The sequence below is a fragment of the Anabrus simplex genome, chromosome 4, assembly GCF_040414725.1.
Source record: "Anabrus simplex isolate iqAnaSimp1 chromosome 4, ASM4041472v1, whole genome shotgun sequence".
Taxonomy (NCBI): domain Eukaryota; kingdom Metazoa; phylum Arthropoda; class Insecta; order Orthoptera; family Tettigoniidae; genus Anabrus; species Anabrus simplex.
The window spans coordinates 280,672,002-280,692,840 of record NC_090268.1 but is presented as its reverse complement, the minus strand read 5'-3'; the positions used below and the strand labels follow the sequence as shown (position 1 = coordinate 280,692,840).

Below are 20,839 nucleotides of genomic sequence, written 5' to 3'. Positions count from 1 at the left end.
CAAATGTCCGATTTTAGCGTGATCACACGAAGATAGATTCACTTAAGGAAGTAAGATTATATCGGGTATGAGGAAGGGTTATGGAGGTAGTACATTCGGGACGGAGCAAAGACACAAAGAACTTAGAAGTGACGCTGTACGAGGTCAGAAAATAATAAGAACCTTGAAACAGTATCTACTCACCAGGGGCATTGAGAAGTGCCACCTCATAAACATGTCGGAACAAAACCAACTGCAAAACTAAATCGTGATTACAATTTTATACGAGTGTTATCAAGGTACTCATTTAAAATAGTAATGATCGTAGGCGAAGGTTGGTGCAACAAAACTGAAAGTCGTGTAGGGAAAGATATTGGAATTTTAAGTAATTTCTGCATCAAAATGGTCTGGTGATGTGCATATTGGGGGCAATGAAAGAACAGGTGGTCACTATCGCACTCAGATTCTCCACAGGAACAAGTTGGGTCGTTCGTAATGTGAAAGCGAGTTAAATATACTGGGGTTAAGGCATGATTAAATCGTAGTCGGATGATATTAGTAATGTGACGTCGTGTATACGTACCATTTGCAAACCACGGTAGTGTGGGAATACTCGGTTGAAGTTGGTAGTAATATTGTCCTTTTATACGAGCAGATAATCGCCATTGTGTGCACCATGTGTGTTGAGCTGCAGCTTTGATATTTGGAAAGAAGTCGAGAATCGGAATTTTGATTTGTAATATATTCGCGGTATCTGCACTAGCATCTTTCGCTGCTATATCGGCCATGTCGTTGTCTACGTGTCGATTATGCCCTTTGATCCATATTAACGTTATAACAAAACCGGATGTTTCAAGTTGAAATAGAAGAGATTTGACTTCGTAGACATATGTATTTGTATGAGGGGCGAGTGAATGCAGAGCTTGTAAAACACTTTGGGAATCGCTGAATATATTTATTTTTTTGGATTGCAACCGTTGAGCATATACAAGGGCCTGATATATGGCATATAATTCTGCTGTAAAAATAGTTAAATTATTAGGTAACGGATATTTAAAGCTAATGAGTAGTTGAGGATCGTAAAATGCCGCTCCGACTCCAGTATTAGATTTTGACCCATCGGTAAATAGGTGGTAATCTGGTGTAGTTATGGAACTTTTAAATTTCTTATGAACATATAGTGTGGGATAAGGTGCAGCCATTGATTGGGTTGATGCATCAGAAGGGGCAATGATAACAGAAGGACGGAATGTTTGAATATCATAGTGGTATGAATACGTATTAATACGTGGTGTACGAAATATAGTTTCAGTAAGATGGTGGATTTCAGCATAAGCCATGTATATGGCGGGATACCGATGATTGGGAGGAGGACGCTGTTGATAATATTCATATAATAATTGTAATTTTGGGACAATAAGGGAGTTCGTTCTACTAATGTGTTTCAGTAGGAATTTTTTGGATAGTTTTATCCTGCGGATGTACAGTGGTTCTTCCGTCGTTTCTACTAATAAAGCGTTAGTAGGTGTTGTGCGGAGGGCACCCACGCTGATACGTAGTGCTGTAAATTGGAGACGATCCAACGCTAATAAACTATGTTTAGGGGTTAAGTCAATAATATGGGCGCTATAATCAAGTATGGACCGAATGGTTGCATGATATAGCTGCAGTGCTGACAAAGGGTCAGCACCCCATGCACGTTTCGTTACCGTTCGCAGAATGGTGATATAACGATCTGATTTCCTAATAAGGTGTCGTATATGAGCTTGCCATGTGAGTTTGTGATCGATATAAATTCCTAAATATAAGTGTTGTGAAACCAAGGGGATGCTATAGGTGTCAAAGTTAATAGGGCTTTTATCAAAGGTTCGTTTATGTGTAAAGATCATTGCTGCACATTTGGATATAGAAAGGGAAAGTCCATGAGCCGTTAGCCACTGAAAGACTAAACTTAGAACCTGAGATATTTTGTCTCTACAAAGGTCAATGTGGGAGTCAGCACAATAAATAACATAATCATCCGCGTAAGCTAGAATACGGGCGTGTGGTAGCACAAGAGATTCGAGCTCTTTCATGTAAAGGGCAAACAGAACTCCACTGAGGATCGATCCCTGTGGTAAACCTTGTGATGTGTAACGGCTATCAATTGTGTGTTGGGGAGATTTAATAGTTAACCGACGGTTAGTAAATAGTTGATTTAAAATAGAAATAAATTGAATGGGGAATCCAACACTAAATAATTTCTCCCAGAGGATATGCAATAATACAGCATCATAGGCACCTTTAATATCCAAAAAGACTGCTACGATAGATTGTTTCCGCCATTTTGCTAATAAGATGTCGAGTAAGAAAATTATGATAGGGTCTTGTGTACTGTTACCCCGTCGAAAGGCAAACTGATATTTGGGTAATAGCGAGTGATATTCCAATACCCACGCCATGCGTTTCATAAGTATTTTACAAAAAACTTTGCGTATACACGATCCCAGAACTATGCCTCGGAAATTATCAGGTTCGGTAGGTCGTTTTGTTGGTTTCAGGATGGGTGTGATGAAAAACTCGTTCCATGATGCGGGTACATGTAATGTCTCGAAAATACTATTATAATATTTGAGTAGATAAATTTGGACATGGGGGGGTAAGGCCTTGAGCATTTGATAAGTAATTGCGTCAGGTCCTGGTGATGAGCTATTGACGGTACATAATACAGAGTGTAATTCATTATAGGTAATTGGATTCAAAAGGGAAATAAAAGGACAAGAATTATGCTGTGAGGTGGGTAGAAAGAATGGATTGGCGGTAACAGGGGCAAGGGTGTATAAAAAATCTTCTAGAACTTGTCGCGGATAAGCAGAAGAAGTTTGATATTGGAAAGTTCTCGTGATCATGCGGATCGCGTTCCAAAATTTCGTTGCTGGAAGTTGTGGAGTTAATTGAGAAATAAAAGATTGCCAAGCTTTTCGCTTTTTGGCATTAAAGACGAGTTTAGTTTTCGCGATATGGTTGCGCAATTGAAAATAATGCTGCGACGTCATCGATTGTCGATATAGTTTGAATAATAGTTTGCGCTTATGAATAAGATCGTGACATTCTTTGTCCCACCATTTTAATTCGTATTGCTGTGGATGGGTCGTCACTTTTAATGGTCGGCACGGATGAAATATGTTTAAATATTGGGTTAAATAAGGGAGTAAAAGGGAAAAGGAAAGAGGTGACTTATGTTTCTGCTGCAAGATATAATTGAGGTATGATTGGTAATTAGAAACATTGAAGTTTTTATAAGATCGGACGTTACTTATACAGGAGGGTGCCTGAAACTGGGAATGTGGTGGGTGAATACCGTATGTGATGAGAATGGGGAAATGGTCACTAGTGTGCGTATCAGATAATGTATGCCAGGTGGTAACAGGGGCCATAGTGGTGCGGCAGAAAGTAAGGTCTACTGCGCTGGGTGGAGATCCAGGCGGAGTTAAACGGGTCGGGGAGCCGTCATTTAAAAGAAACAAATTCTGATGAGTTGAAATAGTAAGTAAGTTAGAACCTTTGATTGTATCGACCATGCATCCCCATTCAGTGTGGTGGCAATTAAAATCACCGAGAAGAAAAAGATGTGGAAATGTGTCAAATTGTTGGATAAAATGCATCCATTGGTTCTGAGTAATGTAAATGTGGGGAGGGCAATAAATGTTGATGAAACATGTGTTATGGTGTACTATTCCTACAGCATAGGTGTGCGGGATGATATGTTGTAAAGGGAAATGTGTAACTGATAAGGAAGTATGTACACATGTGGCAACTCCATCAAAGCCGTTACCATCATGTCGGAAAACTTGATAATCTCGTAATCGAAAGATGATATGAGGTTGGAACCACGTTTCTTGTAAACAGATAAAATGTGCTCGTGTTTCATTCAGCAAAATTTGTAACTCATGTCTTTTAGAGGTGGCACTTCGACAATTCCATTGAAGTAGAGTAATCATGCTAGTATGGTCATGATGGAATCTCGTAGCTTATATAGGACATGGTGAAGTTGAGGCTCGTGACCCATGCTTTGAATTAACATTACCAGCAATTGCTGGATTTCTTGTTGTAGGCGTTCCTTGGAAGGAGGATAATGTATATCTTGAGGGGTTGCAGAGGGTTGCTGCCTAGCAGATGTGGGTGCACTTGAGGGATATGTTATTGACTGAGGTTGTTGTATGGCACTCGTTGATGGAATCGAATGTACTGGAACTGACGGTTCGTTTCGTAGAATGGCCATGTATCCTTGACGGTCGAAACCGGGTTCGGGTGTAGGAGGGGGAGATTGCATAATTACTTGGGTGAACTTGCGCTTACGCGGATTGGGAGTTGAAGGGGATGGGGGATTTGACGATAGAGGAGGGAACTGGAGGTCTTGTTGCTCTGAATGATAAACGGGAAGGGCGATTCGGGCTTTGGCTTCAGGAAAGGATATGTGTTCAGTACTCATTAATTTTTTAATGGTGACCTGATATTTATGTTCTGGACAAATTGATGAACCTGTGACGTGATTTTTTTTACAGTACGCGCATTGCGTAAATTGTTCCGTACATGCCTGGGTTTCATGTTGTTGAGCACATTTCCCACAACGAGCATATTTCGCTTGACATTGTCGAAGGGTGTGGCCATATCGCTGGCATTTGCGGCAGCGAATGGGTGAAAATATGTATGGTTCAACTTCCATGTACACCTTATATAAGGCGACATGGGAGGGTAATGTTTGGGATCTAAAAACAATTTTTACTGAACCCGTAGGCAGGTATTGGGTTTCCCCATCTTGGACAACACGGCGATTAAGTCGTTGCACACTTTTCACTGGTGCCTCGGATTCCAGATACTGTAATATGTCATCATTCGATAAACCCTTTTCGACTCCGCGAATGATGCCGACTCTTAACACTTGTGAAGATGGGATGAACGCTTTAATTTTGAGGGTTTCAAGCATAGGATTACTTAGAAATGCGTTTGCTTGAGAAGCCGTGTGAAAGGTAACTTGCAGGCGATTACGGCCTTTACGTTGAATCGATTTGACATTGAGTTTGGTTTCATAAAAACGGCGACCAAGTGCCATAGGATGTAAATTGGCGATGTTTTGCTCGTTAATGGATTCAACAAAGACAAAGAAAGGTCCATGATGAAATCGATTATAATATTCCGGTGTAGGAGCCACTTGGGGCGTCTCGGATTGATTATTAGATTGTTCAGAATTAGAACGGTCTACCACTTCGGTATTACTTCCCTGTACATCAGACTCAGTGGACTGAGAATCTTGCTGTCGTGTCGTATTACTGGATGAATTGGTGATGGGTTCTTCTTCCATAGGCACTACGATTTCACGCTCCACTCGTAAGGAATTCCCGGTTACCGCCGACGTCCCTCCACTGTCGGTCTCCATTGCTCGGCACTCCCGCACCACACGCGAACGAAAGCACAAGTGGTTACCACTACCGCGCACCTCTAACTCGCACAAGTAGAGTAGTGTACCGTATCACTGTCACTGCGTGACTGGTGTCCATGGTTTGCTGCTTCGGGTCACGTACTGCAGATGTGTCATGTGTCCCTGTAACCTGGTAACGGTTGTCAATCCCAGTTCTCTTCACCGCTTCGTTCGTGCACGAATTCATTGTCGTAACCAAGGTAGGGGTACAATTGGCAATATTCCCTATCGGGACATCACTCCGGTCAAACGATAGTTATCAAATTAAGGGATATTTTCCCGGTTCCGATATAGTCCTTCACATCGGTTAGCCATCATTAGCAGAACTAGAAATAATTACACAGCGCGAACTCTTACTGAAACATTTATTAACTGAGCAAATGTTGCTCGGGTGAGCTTAAACAAATAGCTACTAAGTCTCATCTATCACTGATACAATAGGCATTGTTGTCCACGTCCTCGTGGAAAGTATACACTTCTCGAATATCACTTAGCTATTGAGGGCCGTTACACAGACGCTTTCTTCTTTTTTAGTCTGAGGAGAGTGACGCACCCAAAAGTACATCCCCGGGATACACCACGCTTCCCTTTGTAGTCACAAGGGATATTTTAAATGAGTTGGTAATAAATAAAACAGGCACAGGTACACAGTTTCAATGGCTCATTCTACTCAAAAAAATATCAGCAGAACTTGTTTTATAATCTCAGAAAATGACTCCACGGCTTAAATATGGAGGTGAACAGTCCTGGACTGACGTCATACGGTAGTTCCCCGCTATCAAATCTCTTGCTCTGTCTCTTGCATGCTGTTTGCTGAGTCTCTCTTCTCCTGGCATACCCACGCCATCAACGGGGTTTAAACCATTAAAATTACAGCATCCTGCTTTGATTCATCTGAGGGAAAAGCGCCGGACCCTGCTTGCTATGCGTTGGACACGTTTATCAATCATATCAATATCTTCATATTGTGATCTTTCCTACTTTTAAAGACACCACTCAAAGTTATTCGTCTACTATGGTCGTTACACGCCATCTCTCTACTGACAGCTCGGAACACACCGCTTAGTCGAGCAGCTCTTCTCCTTTCTCCTAAGTCTTCCCAGCCCAAACTTTGCAACATTTTTCTAACGCTACTCTTTTGTCAGAAATCACCCAGTACAAATCGAGCTGCTTTTCATTGGATTTTTCCAGTTCTCGAATCAAGTAATCCTAGTAAGGGTCCCATACATTCGAACCATACTCTAGTTGGGGTCTCACCAGAGACTTAAATGCCCTCTCCTTTACATCCTTACTGCAACCCCTAAACACCCTCGTAACCATGTGAAGAGAATAAAGTCAACGGCCGTAGCCGTGTTGAAAAACCGGATCCCTTGAGATCTCCGAAGTTAAGCAACATTGGGCGTGGTCAGGAGTTGGATGGGTTGCCACGCGCTGTTGGTGGGGGTAAGGGAATGGAGGAGCGGAAAGGAACTGGCCACCCTACCGCACGTAAACTCCGGCTCAGGAACAACTCTGCGGAGGTTCGGACCTGCCTTCGGGCAGAACAACTCTTTTACCCTACAGAATAATCATCCGCACGGTCACCCAGCGTTCTTAAGCTCGTCCCTTAGCGCTAAATTCAAAATATTCCGCAGTGTTAAATCAAATCAATTGAACCGTGATATGATACGGTTCAGTACGGAAGTGAAACATGGACGACAACTAGCTCAGAAAGAAAGAGGATAGAAGCTTTTGAAATGTGGTGTTACAGAATAATGCTGCGGGTGAGATGATACTGAATCGAATTGGTGAGAGGAAATATATTTGACTAAATTTGACCAGAAGAAGAGATATAATGATAGGACACATCTTAAGACACCTAGGACTTGTACAGTTGGTTTCTGTGGGAAGTGTGGGCGGTAAGAACGGTAGGGGTAGACCAAGGTATGAATATGACAAGCAGATTAGAATAGATGTAGGATGCATAGCAATGAAAAAGGTTAGCACAGGATAGGTTGGCGTGGGGAGCTACGTCAAACCAGTCTATGGACTGATGACTCAAACAACACAACGTTATTTTAATCGCGATATTCATACTGACGTCATTGTAATGATCTCTGTTGATTTTCAGTTGGGAAAATCACAAAGACAGTCTTTCTGAGGATGCTAGTTGCTTTACGTCGCACCGACAGGGGTATATCTTATGGCGACGATGGGATAGGAAAGGCGTAGGAGTTTGAAGGAAGCGGCCATTGCCTTAATTAAGGTACAGCCCCAGCATTTGCCTGGTGTGAAAACCACGGAAAACCATCTTCAGGGCTGCCGACAGTGGTATTCGAACCCACTATCTCCCGGATGCAAGTTCAAAGCCGCGTGCCCCTGATCGCATGGCCAACTAGCTCGGTTTTCTGAGGATGTAAAAAGGCAGGTGGAGAGTTTGTGTCTGCCCTTACACTGAAATCTGCCCAACTTTATTGTGACTGGTATAAGACAAAAGGGCATGGCATTACAATGAAAACTCCCTAATCCGGTTTTCACATGAGAAATGAATATGGTGACTTCCCCGTCGCATTTCTGGGGTACCGTTAAGAGCTATGTAATTTAATACAATCTTACCCACAATGTGTACGTTAGCAGGGCGAGTAAATCATCAAGTGATGGAACTTCCGTAAGGCTCCTTTCCAGAGTATGTAGGGCCTAGTTCCAGTTTTCAACACCACGCGCCGCACGCATCGTTTGGCCTGTACGAGTAGCTGTTAAGCGCACTGTTGTGTAGGCGCGACGCACTGTATTAAGGGGGTGAAATATTGTTTATGTGTGAATTGAGTGGTGTTATTAAGTGTAATCATCATCGTGAACATGTCAGACTGTTTTGTGCCAGGTTGTAAGTCTGGGTATAGTAAAGTGGATGGCAGGCACTCGTCCAGACCTAAGCGAAATTATTTGAGTGAATGGAAGAGAAAATATCCAAGGATTGATAGACTGTTAACTTTGAACGATCTTGTGTGTGACATACATTTTACTGATAACATGCTGATCAAATTGGACACCTTCAATACAGATGGAAAGACAGTGGAATTGGCTCGTAACAGGTAGAAGTTAACACACAAGGCTGTGCCACATAATTTTCTGGGAGTACCAAGCTACTTCAGTCTATATCCTATACGTTCTAGTGAAAGGAATTCTTTCCTCTACAGCGAGCTGTGAGGATGTTGTTGACCACAAGCTGTCATCCTTCGAGCAACAGATAAGATCAATGTTACAAAATGAAAGACGTGAAAGTAGGGAGATAAAGTATAATATTCATGAACAGATAAAGGACACTATTACACTAACAGATATTGAACCGGGCCTCAGTCTCAGAGATATGTCAGTTAATAACAGTTCAGTTAGAGCAGATGATAATCTCGTATAATATTTATGTGCCTACTTGATTCATCATCATCATCATCATTATCATCATCTGTTTACCCTCCAGGTTCGGTGTTTCCCTCGGACTTAGCGAGGGATCCCACCTCTACCGCCTCAAGGGCAGTGTCCTGGAGCTTCAGACTCTTGGTCGGGGGATACAACTGGGGAGTATGACCAGTACCTCGCCCAGGCGTCCTCACCTGCTATGCTGAACAGGGGCCTTGTGGAGGGATGAGTAGAGTGGATGGGACAGGCAAGGAAGTGGAAAGGAAGCGGCCGTGGCCTTAAGTTAGGTACCATCCCGGCATTCGCCTGGAGGTGAAGTGGGAAACCACGGAAAACCACTTCGAGGATGGCTGAGGTGGGAATCGAACCCACCTCTACTCAGTTAACCTCCCGAGGCTGAGTGGAATCGAACCCGGGCCTCCGGGGGTGGCAGCTAATCACGCTAACCACTACACCACAGAGGCGGACCTACTTGATTCATACTGCGGCAAAGAAACTTGTACCTTGCAATGAGTGTGTGAAATCATTAGAATGTGATTCTGAAACTCAGTCTGTCCTTAGTGATGTGAGCGTTCTTTCCAAATTACGGGACTTCGGCGGCAGTGACTCTTAGTGCCTAAAATATCCTCCGTTAGGCTTCTATGACGTGATGAAACGTGTATACGTTACTATGGAAGAAAAGCTGAATGAGGAAGGCACGTTGTGGAGTGATATAGGCTATTTTCAGTCTTTGTGCAAATGATATACGAACTTCCAGTGTTTCGAAATGCGTGCTGCTATTTTATTCCATTATATTAAGTGCAGATTTATTTTTTGGGCAAAGGATATATGAAGAAAGGCGAAGTAGGCCTACAGGTCATCTTCTAAAGCAGCAAGAAAAGTATTGAAAGTTTCCTCCAATTAGAGGTAAGCACTTTTAATTGTGAGCCGGCCTCGTGGTGTAGGGGTAGCGTGCCTGCCTCTTACCCGGAGGCCCCGGGTTCGATTCCAGGCCAGGTCAGGGATTTTTACCTGGACCTGAGGGCTGGTTCGAGGTCCACTCAACCTACGTGATTAGAATTAAGGAGCTATCTGACGGTGAGATAGCGGTCCCGCTCTAGAAAGTCAAGAATAACGGCCGAGAGGATTCGTCGTGCTGACCGCACGACACCTCGTAATCTGCAGGTCTTCGGGCTGAGCAGCCGTCGCTTGGTAGGCCAAGGCCCTTCAAGGACTGTAGTGCTTTGGTTCATTTTTAATTGCGTGTGTCCTGAATTACATGTTTTACCATTTATTTATGTAAACATTAGTTTAGTACGTTATTTAGCGCTGCCAATAATAATGGCATTTTCTTAAATTATGTACAGAAGCTCTAGCTACTTCATGTTACGGTATGCAGTATTGCAGTCGCGTTTAAGGCCAACTATCACTAGCTCCACCTTGCGGCGGGAACGTTGAACTACATGAGTTCCACCACTTAATACTTCACTCGCCCTGACACTACTTAAACCTAGAATTCTGTATACAATGTTGAATTCCTCAGCGACGCACGGGTATATCAGCTAGTAATATTATAAACACCTTTCACCGTGTTGTGAACCGAGCCACCGTACAAGTGTGACCACGGCTGCCACCACTGCGTGCAGGGGAGTGCTACGTAGCCTACTACCGTCAAGTGGTCCACCCCTGTATACGTACAAAAAGTGACCTGTCACAATGCAGTAAACGTTGCTGTATCCTCTCATCATAACCGTGTCGCGTAGGGGAGTGTCTCGTAGTAGGACGCCAGAGGGGGGGTGTTGAGGTTGACTGATGGGGGAAGAACTGTTGGCAAGATAGACTCACTGGTTCCATTGTTCACACATTATGCGACACATGGTCAAGCGTGAGAGAGCGCTATCATCACGCAATCAGCCACTTCCAGATCCATCCATCGTTTATACACATTAATGATTTTTCACAAAAGACTGACATCCATTTAATCGAGTGACTGGCTATAGGCCTATTATTAGATTTCTTTCCTGGTGGTATTGCTTGATTGAACAAGAGAGACACTCATATCATTGTTTGGTTCTTCGTTTGTTCTTTTTAATCTTACTTCCTAAACAGAACTTTGAATCGGTTCTTTCTAGATGTGTCTCTATTTATTTATTTATTTATTTATTCCGCCTGAAATTATCTGACCACAAGGAGCCAGAATACTACGACAGTTTTCTAAGCTGATGACTTACAGGAGCTATGAATAAAGGAAATGAAATATAGGCCTAAGTAGCTAAAACAAAATCCGTGATTTGTAGCCTACTCCGTGTGTTAATATAACACTACACTCCACACAGACCAACTTTCGCACACACTTTTAATTGAGGTATCGAACTCTTCAACTGACACTGACAGCTTCCAAACAGTCGAATGACAGTAGAGCTCTGTGTTATGTAAACAGAGCATTTTATTGCCGTATCAGTCCAACCTCCATTCCCTATCCCATTATGTCCGGCTCCATGGTTAGCGTGCTGGCCTTTGGTTCAAGGGGCCTCGGATTCGATTCCTGGCAGGGTCGGGGATTTTAACCTTAATTGGTTATTTCCACTGGCCCGCGGACTGGGTGCTGGTGTCGTCCTTAAACAGAAAATACACAATAAACAAATAAAGAATTAGAAAAACAAGGAAAATATATCAGTAAAATGTCAAAAAATATATATGAAATTTTTTTAAAAAAAATGCATTCGTACAATGCAGTTAGGAACATCTACAGCCGTGACCAAATTTCATTTTCACATTTTTTCACAGCTTTAACTAATATCAAATTAATTCAAAACTCTTTTCTCGTTCATAATTTTTGTTTCAGTAGGTTAAAGCTCAACTGAAGACACAGACTAACTTTTTACCCCATCATCATCATCATCTGTTTACCCTCCAGGTTCAGCTTTTCCCTCGGAATCAGCGAGGGATCCCACCTCCACCGCCTCAAGGGCAGTGTCCTGGAGCTTCAGACTCTTGGTCGGGGGATACAACTGGGGAGTATGACCAGTACCTCGCCCAGGCGGCCTCACCTGCTATGGTGAACAGGGGCCTTGTAGGGGGATGGGCAGATTGTAAGGGATATACAAGGAAGAGGGAAGGAAGCGGCCGTGGCCTTAAGTTAGGTACCATCCCGGCATTCGCCTGGAGGTGAAGTGGGAAACCACGGAAAACCACTTCGAGGATGGCTGAGGCGGGAATCGAACCCACCTCTACTCAGTTGACCTCCCGAGGCTGAGTGGACCCCGTTCCAGCCCTCGTACCACTTTTCAAATTTCGTGGCAGAGCCTGGAATCGAACTCGGACCTCCGGGGATGGCAGCTAATCACGCTAACCACTACACCACAGAGGCGGACGGTACTCCAACACACTTAGACTAAATAACATCACGGCATGCCAAGAATTTTACACGATTTTATTTTTTATTTTTTATTTTATTTTATTTTATTTTATTTTATTTTATTTTATTTATCCGAACAAGTATATTATTATTATTATTATTATTATTATTATTATTATTATTATTATTATTATTATTATTATTATTATTATTATTAATAATTCCCGTTGAGTCGGGGACTGAAGGTTTGTATGTATCCCAACTCACTCCTCTTAACATTCACACATCCACACAACACACCGCCCTGACACCCACCACAGGTAGGCTACACGAAATTCTAAATACATATCTCCACTTAGCGTTAGTGTCGGAAAGAGTATCCGGCCGTGAGTCAGCGCCAAGTCAAGATGTGCATCACAGTTGGCACCCGTGACCCGAGAAGTTGATACATTGATTTATTTGTTAATTTATTAATTAATTAATAAATTAATTAATTAATTATTTTATTATTTATTTATTTATTTATTTATTTATTTATTATTATAATCCGTTTACCATCTAGGATTGGCTTCTCCTCCAGACTCAGAGAGGTCTCTCACCCCTACCGCCTTAAGGACAGTGTCCTGGAGCGTGTAACATTAACTTTGATCGGGGGTACAACTGGAGAGGAGGACCAGTACCTCGACCAGGCGGCCGCTTTTGTTATGTCGAACAGGGACCTTGCGGGGTCTGCGAAGATTGGAAATGTGTTAAGGAAGAGCGAGGAATAAGGAAGAGCGAAGGAAGCGGCCGTAGCCTTAAGTTAGGGTAGACTATCATCTCATCATTTGCCTGGAGAAGAAGTCGGAAACCACGGAAAACCACTTCGAAGATGTCTGAGGTGGGAATCGAACCCCCTCTACTCAGTTGACCTCTCTATGGTGAGCGGACCCCGTTCCAGTCCTCGTACCACTTTTCAAATTTCGTGCCAGAGCTGGGAATCGAACCCGGGCCTCTGGGGATGGCAGCTTATCTTAACCTTTCAATGCATATTTAGCAGTGATGGCTCGTGGTATAACTTAGTCAATAGGTGGTTGCAGTTTATTTCGGCCTAGGCCTAAGTGTAAATTTTAATATCTGAAAATAACACAAGGCAAATTTCTATTTACAATTAAATCGCGAATAACGCAACTGTCTACAGGATCACTTATTTCAAACCTTTTATTCTGTATTCACTGTTTAAGTGTAAATCAATGCTCAATTTCTGAAAGACTGATCGACTTACAGGATTTTAAACATGTGTTTTAGGGGTTTCGTGATTCTTTTTTTTTTTTTTTTAATTTTTCCTGCTAGGCGACTTAAATCTCTCATTCCTGTTTTGGTCCATGTATCCTCCTTGCCAAACAACAAGCATGGGAAACAGTACAATGAATTGTTCCTTTCACAGCCACAGATCTAATTATCTTATCATAAACATATGAATTGAATTTATGTGTAGACTGTCTGTTTTTACTTTCAAAGGTCTCTCGATGTTCAGCACTGGTGTGGGACGTCGTAGGCCTAGTCTTTTATGTCAGGCTTAGCTTATGCTGAATGTAAGCTGATGGGTTCATCAGCAAATTGGACATTAATTTCATTGTTAAAAATGCACTAATTGTGGCACAGTTGAATTAAAATAGCAACACTAGCCACTCCTGACTACTACCCCCTGTGGGTGGGGGCGGTAGAATAACACCCACGGTATCCCCTGCCTGTCTTAAGAGGCGACTAAACGGGGCCCCAGGGGCTCTGAACTTTGGAGCGTGGGTGGCGACCACAGGGCCCTTAGCTGAGTCCTGGCATTGCTTCCGCTTACTTGTGCCAGGCTCCTCACTTTCATCTATCCTATCCGACCTCCCCTGGTCAACTCTTGTTCTTTTCCGACCCCGACGCTATTAGATTTGCGAGGGCTATGGAGTCTTTCATTTTCACGCCCTTCGTGGCCCTTGTCTTCCTTTGTCCGATACCTTCATTTTTCGAAGTGTCGCACCCCTTGCATTTTTCTCTCTGATTAGTGTTATATAGAGGACGGTTGCCCAGTTGTACTTCCTCTTAAAATAATAATCACCACCACCACCACCTGACTACTACTCATAGGGATTGCGAATTGGTTACTCTGGGAAAAGCTTTCCGACACCAACATTGCCGAGGCTAGCGAGATATGCGGACATGAGAAATGAGTAGATAATGCAATCTGATGCTTGGTTGCCAAGCAATAATGTGCATTACCCACACTCCGCTGAACAGAATAGAAACTAAGGTGTATGGATGTTGATGCAGAGAACTTTAATCGAACAAATCACTCCTGAAAAAGAATAAATTGAAACCTCTAATTACTTGAAATAATGTAAAAAGTGGTGCTTGCTCAAACCTGCAACCAGACCAAAATGCTAATGCTATTTAGGCTGTCTAAAACAGAATTGTAGTGCCTTAAATCGTGAAATTACCCTTGGGTGTTAATTTAGAGCTTCTTAACACATCTTCTATGGGGATCCAAATATCTTCATCTGGAGAACCTTTTAACGTCCGCCTCTGTGGTGCAGAGGCCCGGGTTCGATTCCCAGCTCTGCCACGAAATTTGAGAAGTGGTACGAGGGCTGGAACGAGGTCCACTCAGCCTCGGGAGGTCAACTGAGTATAGGTGAGTTCGATTCCCACCTCAGTCATCCTGGAAGTGGTTTTCCGTGGTTTCCCACTTCTCCTCCAGGCAAATGCCGGAATGGTATCTAACTTAAGGCCACGGGCGCTTCCTTCCCTCATCCTTGTCTAACCCTTCCAATATTCCCATCCACCCGCAAGGCCCCTGTTCAGCATAGCAGGTGAGGCTGCCTCGGCGAGGTACTGTTCATCCTCCCCAGTTGTATTCCCCGACACAGAGGCTGAAGCTCTAGGACACTGCCCTAGAGGCGGTAGAGGTGGCATCCCCCCGCTGAGTCCGAGGGAAAAACCGACCCTGGAGGGTAAACAGATTAAGAAGAAGAAGAAGAAGAACTGCTCTGATGAAGGTTGACGTCAGGAAGAGCACATGGACGTAAAAACTCGCTACGAAGATTCATCTCACTTCATACCCGACCCCATACAGAAAAGGGACAAGGGTTGGACATAGGCTACATACTTCATTATTATTATTATTATTATTATTATTATTATTATTATTATTATTATTATTATTAGATGCGAAAAAGACCAGAAAACTGATCACGCAAAGCTCACTTAGAAGTTGTAAATTTCCTTCTTTGTCAGGCAGCCTTCAGTTTTTCTCTCATCGTGGTTCTTCGTTCTTCTGTCCACTTAGCTCCTGTCTTCTTCTTGTGGTTTCTCTCTGACTCTACTTCCCACTTGTTGATTTACGTTCTGTAGCAGGTTCGGTTAGCGATGTCGGCCACTTTGATTCCTGATTTTTCCAGGTCTTGGCGGATTTCCGTTGTCCACCTATTTTTTTTAAAATGTTTTCTGTTGCCCCAAGTAAGATTCTTGTCAGTCTGTTTTCTGGAAGGCGTTTGATGTGTCCGTAAAATTTCAGGCGTATTTTTCTGATGTCGGCCGCAAGGTTTTTAGAGCTCCTCGGTTTTGTACGAGATTGCAGTCTATATCCTTCGTCAGTCAGTTTTGGGCCGAGAATTTTTCTGATGATTGTACGTTCCTCTTTCAGGATGTCTTCGAGTACTGTTTTCCTGTGGAGATCCAGTGTTTCACTCGCGTATAGTATTTCAGGTTTGATCACAGTGTTGTAATGTCGAATTTTGGTGAAGATTGAAAGGCATTTTTTGTTGTAAATGTTCTGCGTTCGGTCGAGGGCTCTCTTCATTTTCTGGATGCGGACCTCGAGGGCCTTCTGTTCTTTTCCTGTTGGTACTATAATTTCTCCGAGATATCGGAACTCAGTTACTTTTTCGATTGTGCCAAATTTCGTGTTCAAATTCTGGAGGCTGCAGTGGTTGCACCTGACCTTGGTTTTTGAGAAGGAGATTTGTAGGCCGAATTTTTCTGAGCATTTCTTGAGAGTTTCGATTTGGCTGATTGCCTGTTGTTCGTTTGTTGCAAGGACCGCGAGATTATTATTATTATTATTATTATTATTATTATTATTATTATTATTATTATTATTATTATTATTATTATTATTATTATTATTATTGCACTTAGAATAAATAACCAAATGCATTAATATCTGTGTACGCTCCACAATGATGGTCTGCAAGTGTTGTAGGGTCAGCCTGACAATTTCCTAAGTCCAGTTATGTGACTTTCGAAATCGGATTCGCTGCCTCTCATATCAGCCAGCTGATCAGTTCTTCTCTAAAGGCTCAATATACAGGTATCTCATACATTTTGGTTCAAAATGAAACAGGTGATAGAGGGTCCACAACCGACTATGTTGAGATAGGAAACCAAGGGTCGGTAGCAGGGGGAGAGGTGATACTCCCACGTGGCGCGTCCCAGGTGGCGGATAGGGGGGTCCTAACCGGCTTGCCGGCGGACTTGAGGGAAATAAAATACCTCTCGCGGACCAAACACACACCCCCTGTGGGTGGGGGAGGCTGACGAATAATACACCCACGGTATCCCCTGCCTGTCGTGCGAGGCGACTAAAAGGGGCGACCAAGGGATGAATGAATTAGAACCATGAAACTACTCTTGATTCGTACCATCATGCGGGGAACACCATGGGTTGCATGCACTTGCGAGTAGTATCACTAACATGGTACGAAATATGTTTGTGATTCATTGCAGTAAAAAGCCTGACCTGGTGGATTCCAGTTCCCGTGCGTTGTACCCATGTGGGCCACACCGCGGGTCTGGGCGTAGCCTGTGAGTTGTACCACTATATGAGCGACACCGTGGGTCTGCGTTGCCTGTGATTAGTACTCACTATGTGCGGAACACCACGGGGCCCTTGGGACCGGCACCCGTGACTAGTACCCTAGGTGAGGAAACTCATCGGTTTGCGTTGGCTGTAAGTGGCGCCATTGTGTGCGAAACACCATAGGTCTGCGTTACCTGTACGAAGTACAGTACTTGTGAGTAGTACCATCTTTTGTGGAACACCGTGAGTCCTCGCTACTTCTGATTAATACCCCAACATGACACATACCATGGTTCTATTTTACTCGCGACATGTACCATTCTGTGGGGCCTTAGACGTGGATTTTGCACCCCCTTTAGACACCAAGCATCTTTGTGCTTTATAAGTGGTTCCTTGGTCGGTAATAATGTTCTTTTCGTTCTCTATTGAATCCGATCCACTGGTTTTTGTTTTTGTTTGTTTGTTTTGTGTTTTGTTGGGTTCCTGTCCATCCATTCATTCTTCATGACATTTTTTATTTTTATTTTGGTCAGTGGATGCCTTTGTAATTTTTGTTCTTTCATTTCGTACCATTAGGGGCCGATGACCTTCGATGTTAGGCCCCTTAAAACAACAAGCATCATCATCACCAAGGGTCGGAAATGCATATTTGTTGTGTTATCGACATATACAGCGTGTACCGCATAACAACACATAACAACAACGTAGCCTCTAGTACATGTTCAAAGTGACGTCCGTCAGTCTCAGTGCATGTACTGCGACGGCGCAAGCAGTTCTACCGCACTCTCACCAAGATCCCGGATGTTTGTTGTACACTGGAAAAGGCAGCGTGTGATAAACAACGTACACCCCTGACCACCAAAGAGACGTACCGTACACAACTTAGCTCATAAAACGTCTGTCGTGACGAGCGCATGCATCGCACCGGCGCATTAACCGGTGCTGCACGCACACCGCTATCCCTGGTGTCATTTGTCCATTGCATCAGACAGCTTGTGATGTGTCCGTGGTGAAGTGTGTTACTGTGTACAGTAGTCAAAGATAGAACGTTACTCGTCACGAGAGTTGGCATACATGCATTTAATGTACGGTGTGACAGGATGTAGTGCCCGTAACGCAGCACGAATGTACAGAGAACAGGCGTCATCCTAATTGGAAGAAGATTATCTCCGTGGATACCAACTTACGAGAGACGTAACTTAGTCGTTCACGCCACAGTGAGCCGGCCAAGGATCCCACCAAAGATACGTCCGAACTCCACACTTGGAGGAGATGGTGTTCCTACGAGATGTGCTACCGCAGTTCCTGCAGACTGTACCCCTTGTTGTCCGCGAAATAATGTGGTTGAACATGACGGTGCACCAGCCCACTTCGATGTTAATATCCGCGAGCACCTGAACAACACGTACCCTCATCGTTGGAGTGGAAGGGGAGGTTCTGTCTCTTAGCCGACCACCCAGCAATAAGCACCCATTAACTTGCCCGTGAATCGCACACTTCGAAAGATACAGTGTGGAGGGTACTGGCGGAACAGGTATTACACCCCTATTATAAAGAACGTGTACAAACACTGGGGCGAACGGATTTTGAGCCCCGCGTTCACTTCTGTCAATGGATTATCCACCGCAGTGCTGTAGTGCCGAAATTTATACAGTTTGTATTGTTCACGGATGAGACCTCATTCACCTGTGATTGTGTTTCCAACAGCCACAACAGCCATGTCTGGAGTGAGGACAATCCCCACGCCACCCACATCAGTGGCCACGAGCAACGATTCTCCATCAACGTATAGGCGGGCATTGCCCAAGATAACCTAATAGGACCTTACTTGCTGCCTCCCAGTTTAAATGGTCCAAGTTACCTGGTGTTGCTGTGAGATGTGCTACCACAGTTCCTGGAGAATGAACCCCTTGTTGTCCACGAAAGAATGTGATTTCAACAAGACTTCGATAAGTTATTAATGTCCGCGAGCACCTAAACAACACGTATCCTCATCGTTGTATTGAAAGGGGAGGTCCTGTCCCATGGCCAGCACGATCGCTGGATTTCACACCTCTGGAATTTTTCCTCTGAGGTTACGTCAAGTCGTTGGTGTATGAACCCCTGTAGAAACGGATGGAAGATCTGCTTGCTAGGGTCCAAGCTGCCTGTCTCCTGGTACTACAAATACCTGGGATCTTTGAGAGAGTGCGGCAGAACTTAATGTGCCGTTGCCATGCATGCATTGAGACTGGTGGTCGTCACTTTGAACAACTGCTGCGAGCTACGTTGTTGTTATACGGTATACGCTGTGTATGTCCATAACACAATAAATATGCATCCCGACCATTGGTTCCCTATCACAATATAATCGGTTGTGGGCCCACTATCACCTATTTCAAACTGACCCAAAAGGTTTGAGATACTCTATCTTCTTCTTCTTCAAGTGCCATATCCGGTTGCCCAGACGTCGGCGATTACTCTGGAGAAAGTTTTTCTGTCTTCTGCTAGTCGGAAGAGTCTCTCAGTTGTCTCAATACCGGTCCACTGCTTGGTGTTGTGTAACCATGTTATCTCTGGTCTGCCAACTCGCCGTTTGCCCTCTATTTTACCTTGGAGAATGAGTTTTATGAGGCCATATTTGTTTCCTTGAGATACTCTATATATCGTATAAAATATTAAAATATTAGATCAAGCCAGAAATTGAACCCAGGCCCTGTGGGCATTAGCGGAGACACTGCTGCTGCACCAGCAGGCCGATAGCCCATGCCTATTTACAACACTGCATTCACGATCACCTGACTCTCGTAAAAGGGGCCTAAGGAACTCTCAACTTGGAAACCTGGACTGGCGACCACGGGGCCCTAGCTCAGTATGACCTTCTGTCCTCTTCTCATGCTCCGCAATTTAATAGTTCCAATACGATCGCCATTGATCAACTCTTGTTCTCTTCCAACAATCATAGTATTAGGTTTGCAATACCTAAGGGTATTTAGGGGCCAATGGCCTAGATTTTAGGGCCCTTTAAACAACAAGCATCATAATCCTAGAGAGTATTTCCTTTTCACGTCCTATGTGACTCTTCCCTTTTCTTCCCTACTCATTCCTCGAATCGTCGAACTCCCTCCCTTTTCACTTTTGTTTAGACTTAAGAGGGAAAGGTTGCATAGTTGTACTTCCTCTTAAAAACAATTAAGTCAGCACCATCAGGCTATCGCTGAACGAGTTGGCCGTGGGGTTAACGTCGCGCAGTTATGAGCTTGCATTCGGGAGATAGTGGGTTCTATCCGCACTATCGGCAGCCTGAAGATGGTTTTTCCGTGATTTCTCATTTTCACACGAGGCGAATACTGGGCCTGTACTTTAATTAAGGCCACGGCCGCCTCATTTCCAATCCTAGCCCTTTCCTGTCCCATCGTCGCCATAAAACCTAAGTTTTCTGTGTCGGTGTGACGTAATGCATATCAGGCTATCATTCTATTCACCTTCAAATTTAGTTTTTCCTTTAGACGCTGCTTGTAAGATAGTGTTAGGCCGTTACGTTGAGTGCGACCGATTCCGTAAATGTTACATTGCCATTTTCTCCTACAGTCAACTTTCATTTTCTGTCGCTTTTTTCACATTCTGGTGGGGTAGTGGTGTGATTTATGTCGCATGTGTGGACTTGACCCGTTGTACGGCTGATGCCTTTGCTGACACAAATTATATGTACAAGGGTATAGCCTAATGAATATTAAATTGTTCTGTGGTGGTTGGTAGTGTGATGAAATAGCCAGTCTCTGAACTAGACCAACTAGACATGGCACAAATCGAACAGAACTTGGAACTTTTCTTTTGACTCTAACACTCTTTAGTAATGTCCAGC

The 20,839-nt window shown here is 43.7% G+C and overlaps 1 protein-coding gene across 1 annotated transcript in view; it reads right to left on the bottom strand.

The window, feature by feature from the left end:
* Nucleotides 1-5,624, bottom strand: part of LOC137500489 (uncharacterized) — a 28,049-nt gene extending 22,425 nt beyond the window's left edge. The window contains exon 1 of the mRNA XM_068227392.1: nt 5,485-5,624. Coding sequence (XP_068083493.1) covers nt 5,485-5,624 — 140 coding nt within the window. The remainder of the gene's footprint in view (nt 1-5,484) is intronic.
* Nucleotides 5,625-20,839: the final 15,215 nt, after the last annotated feature.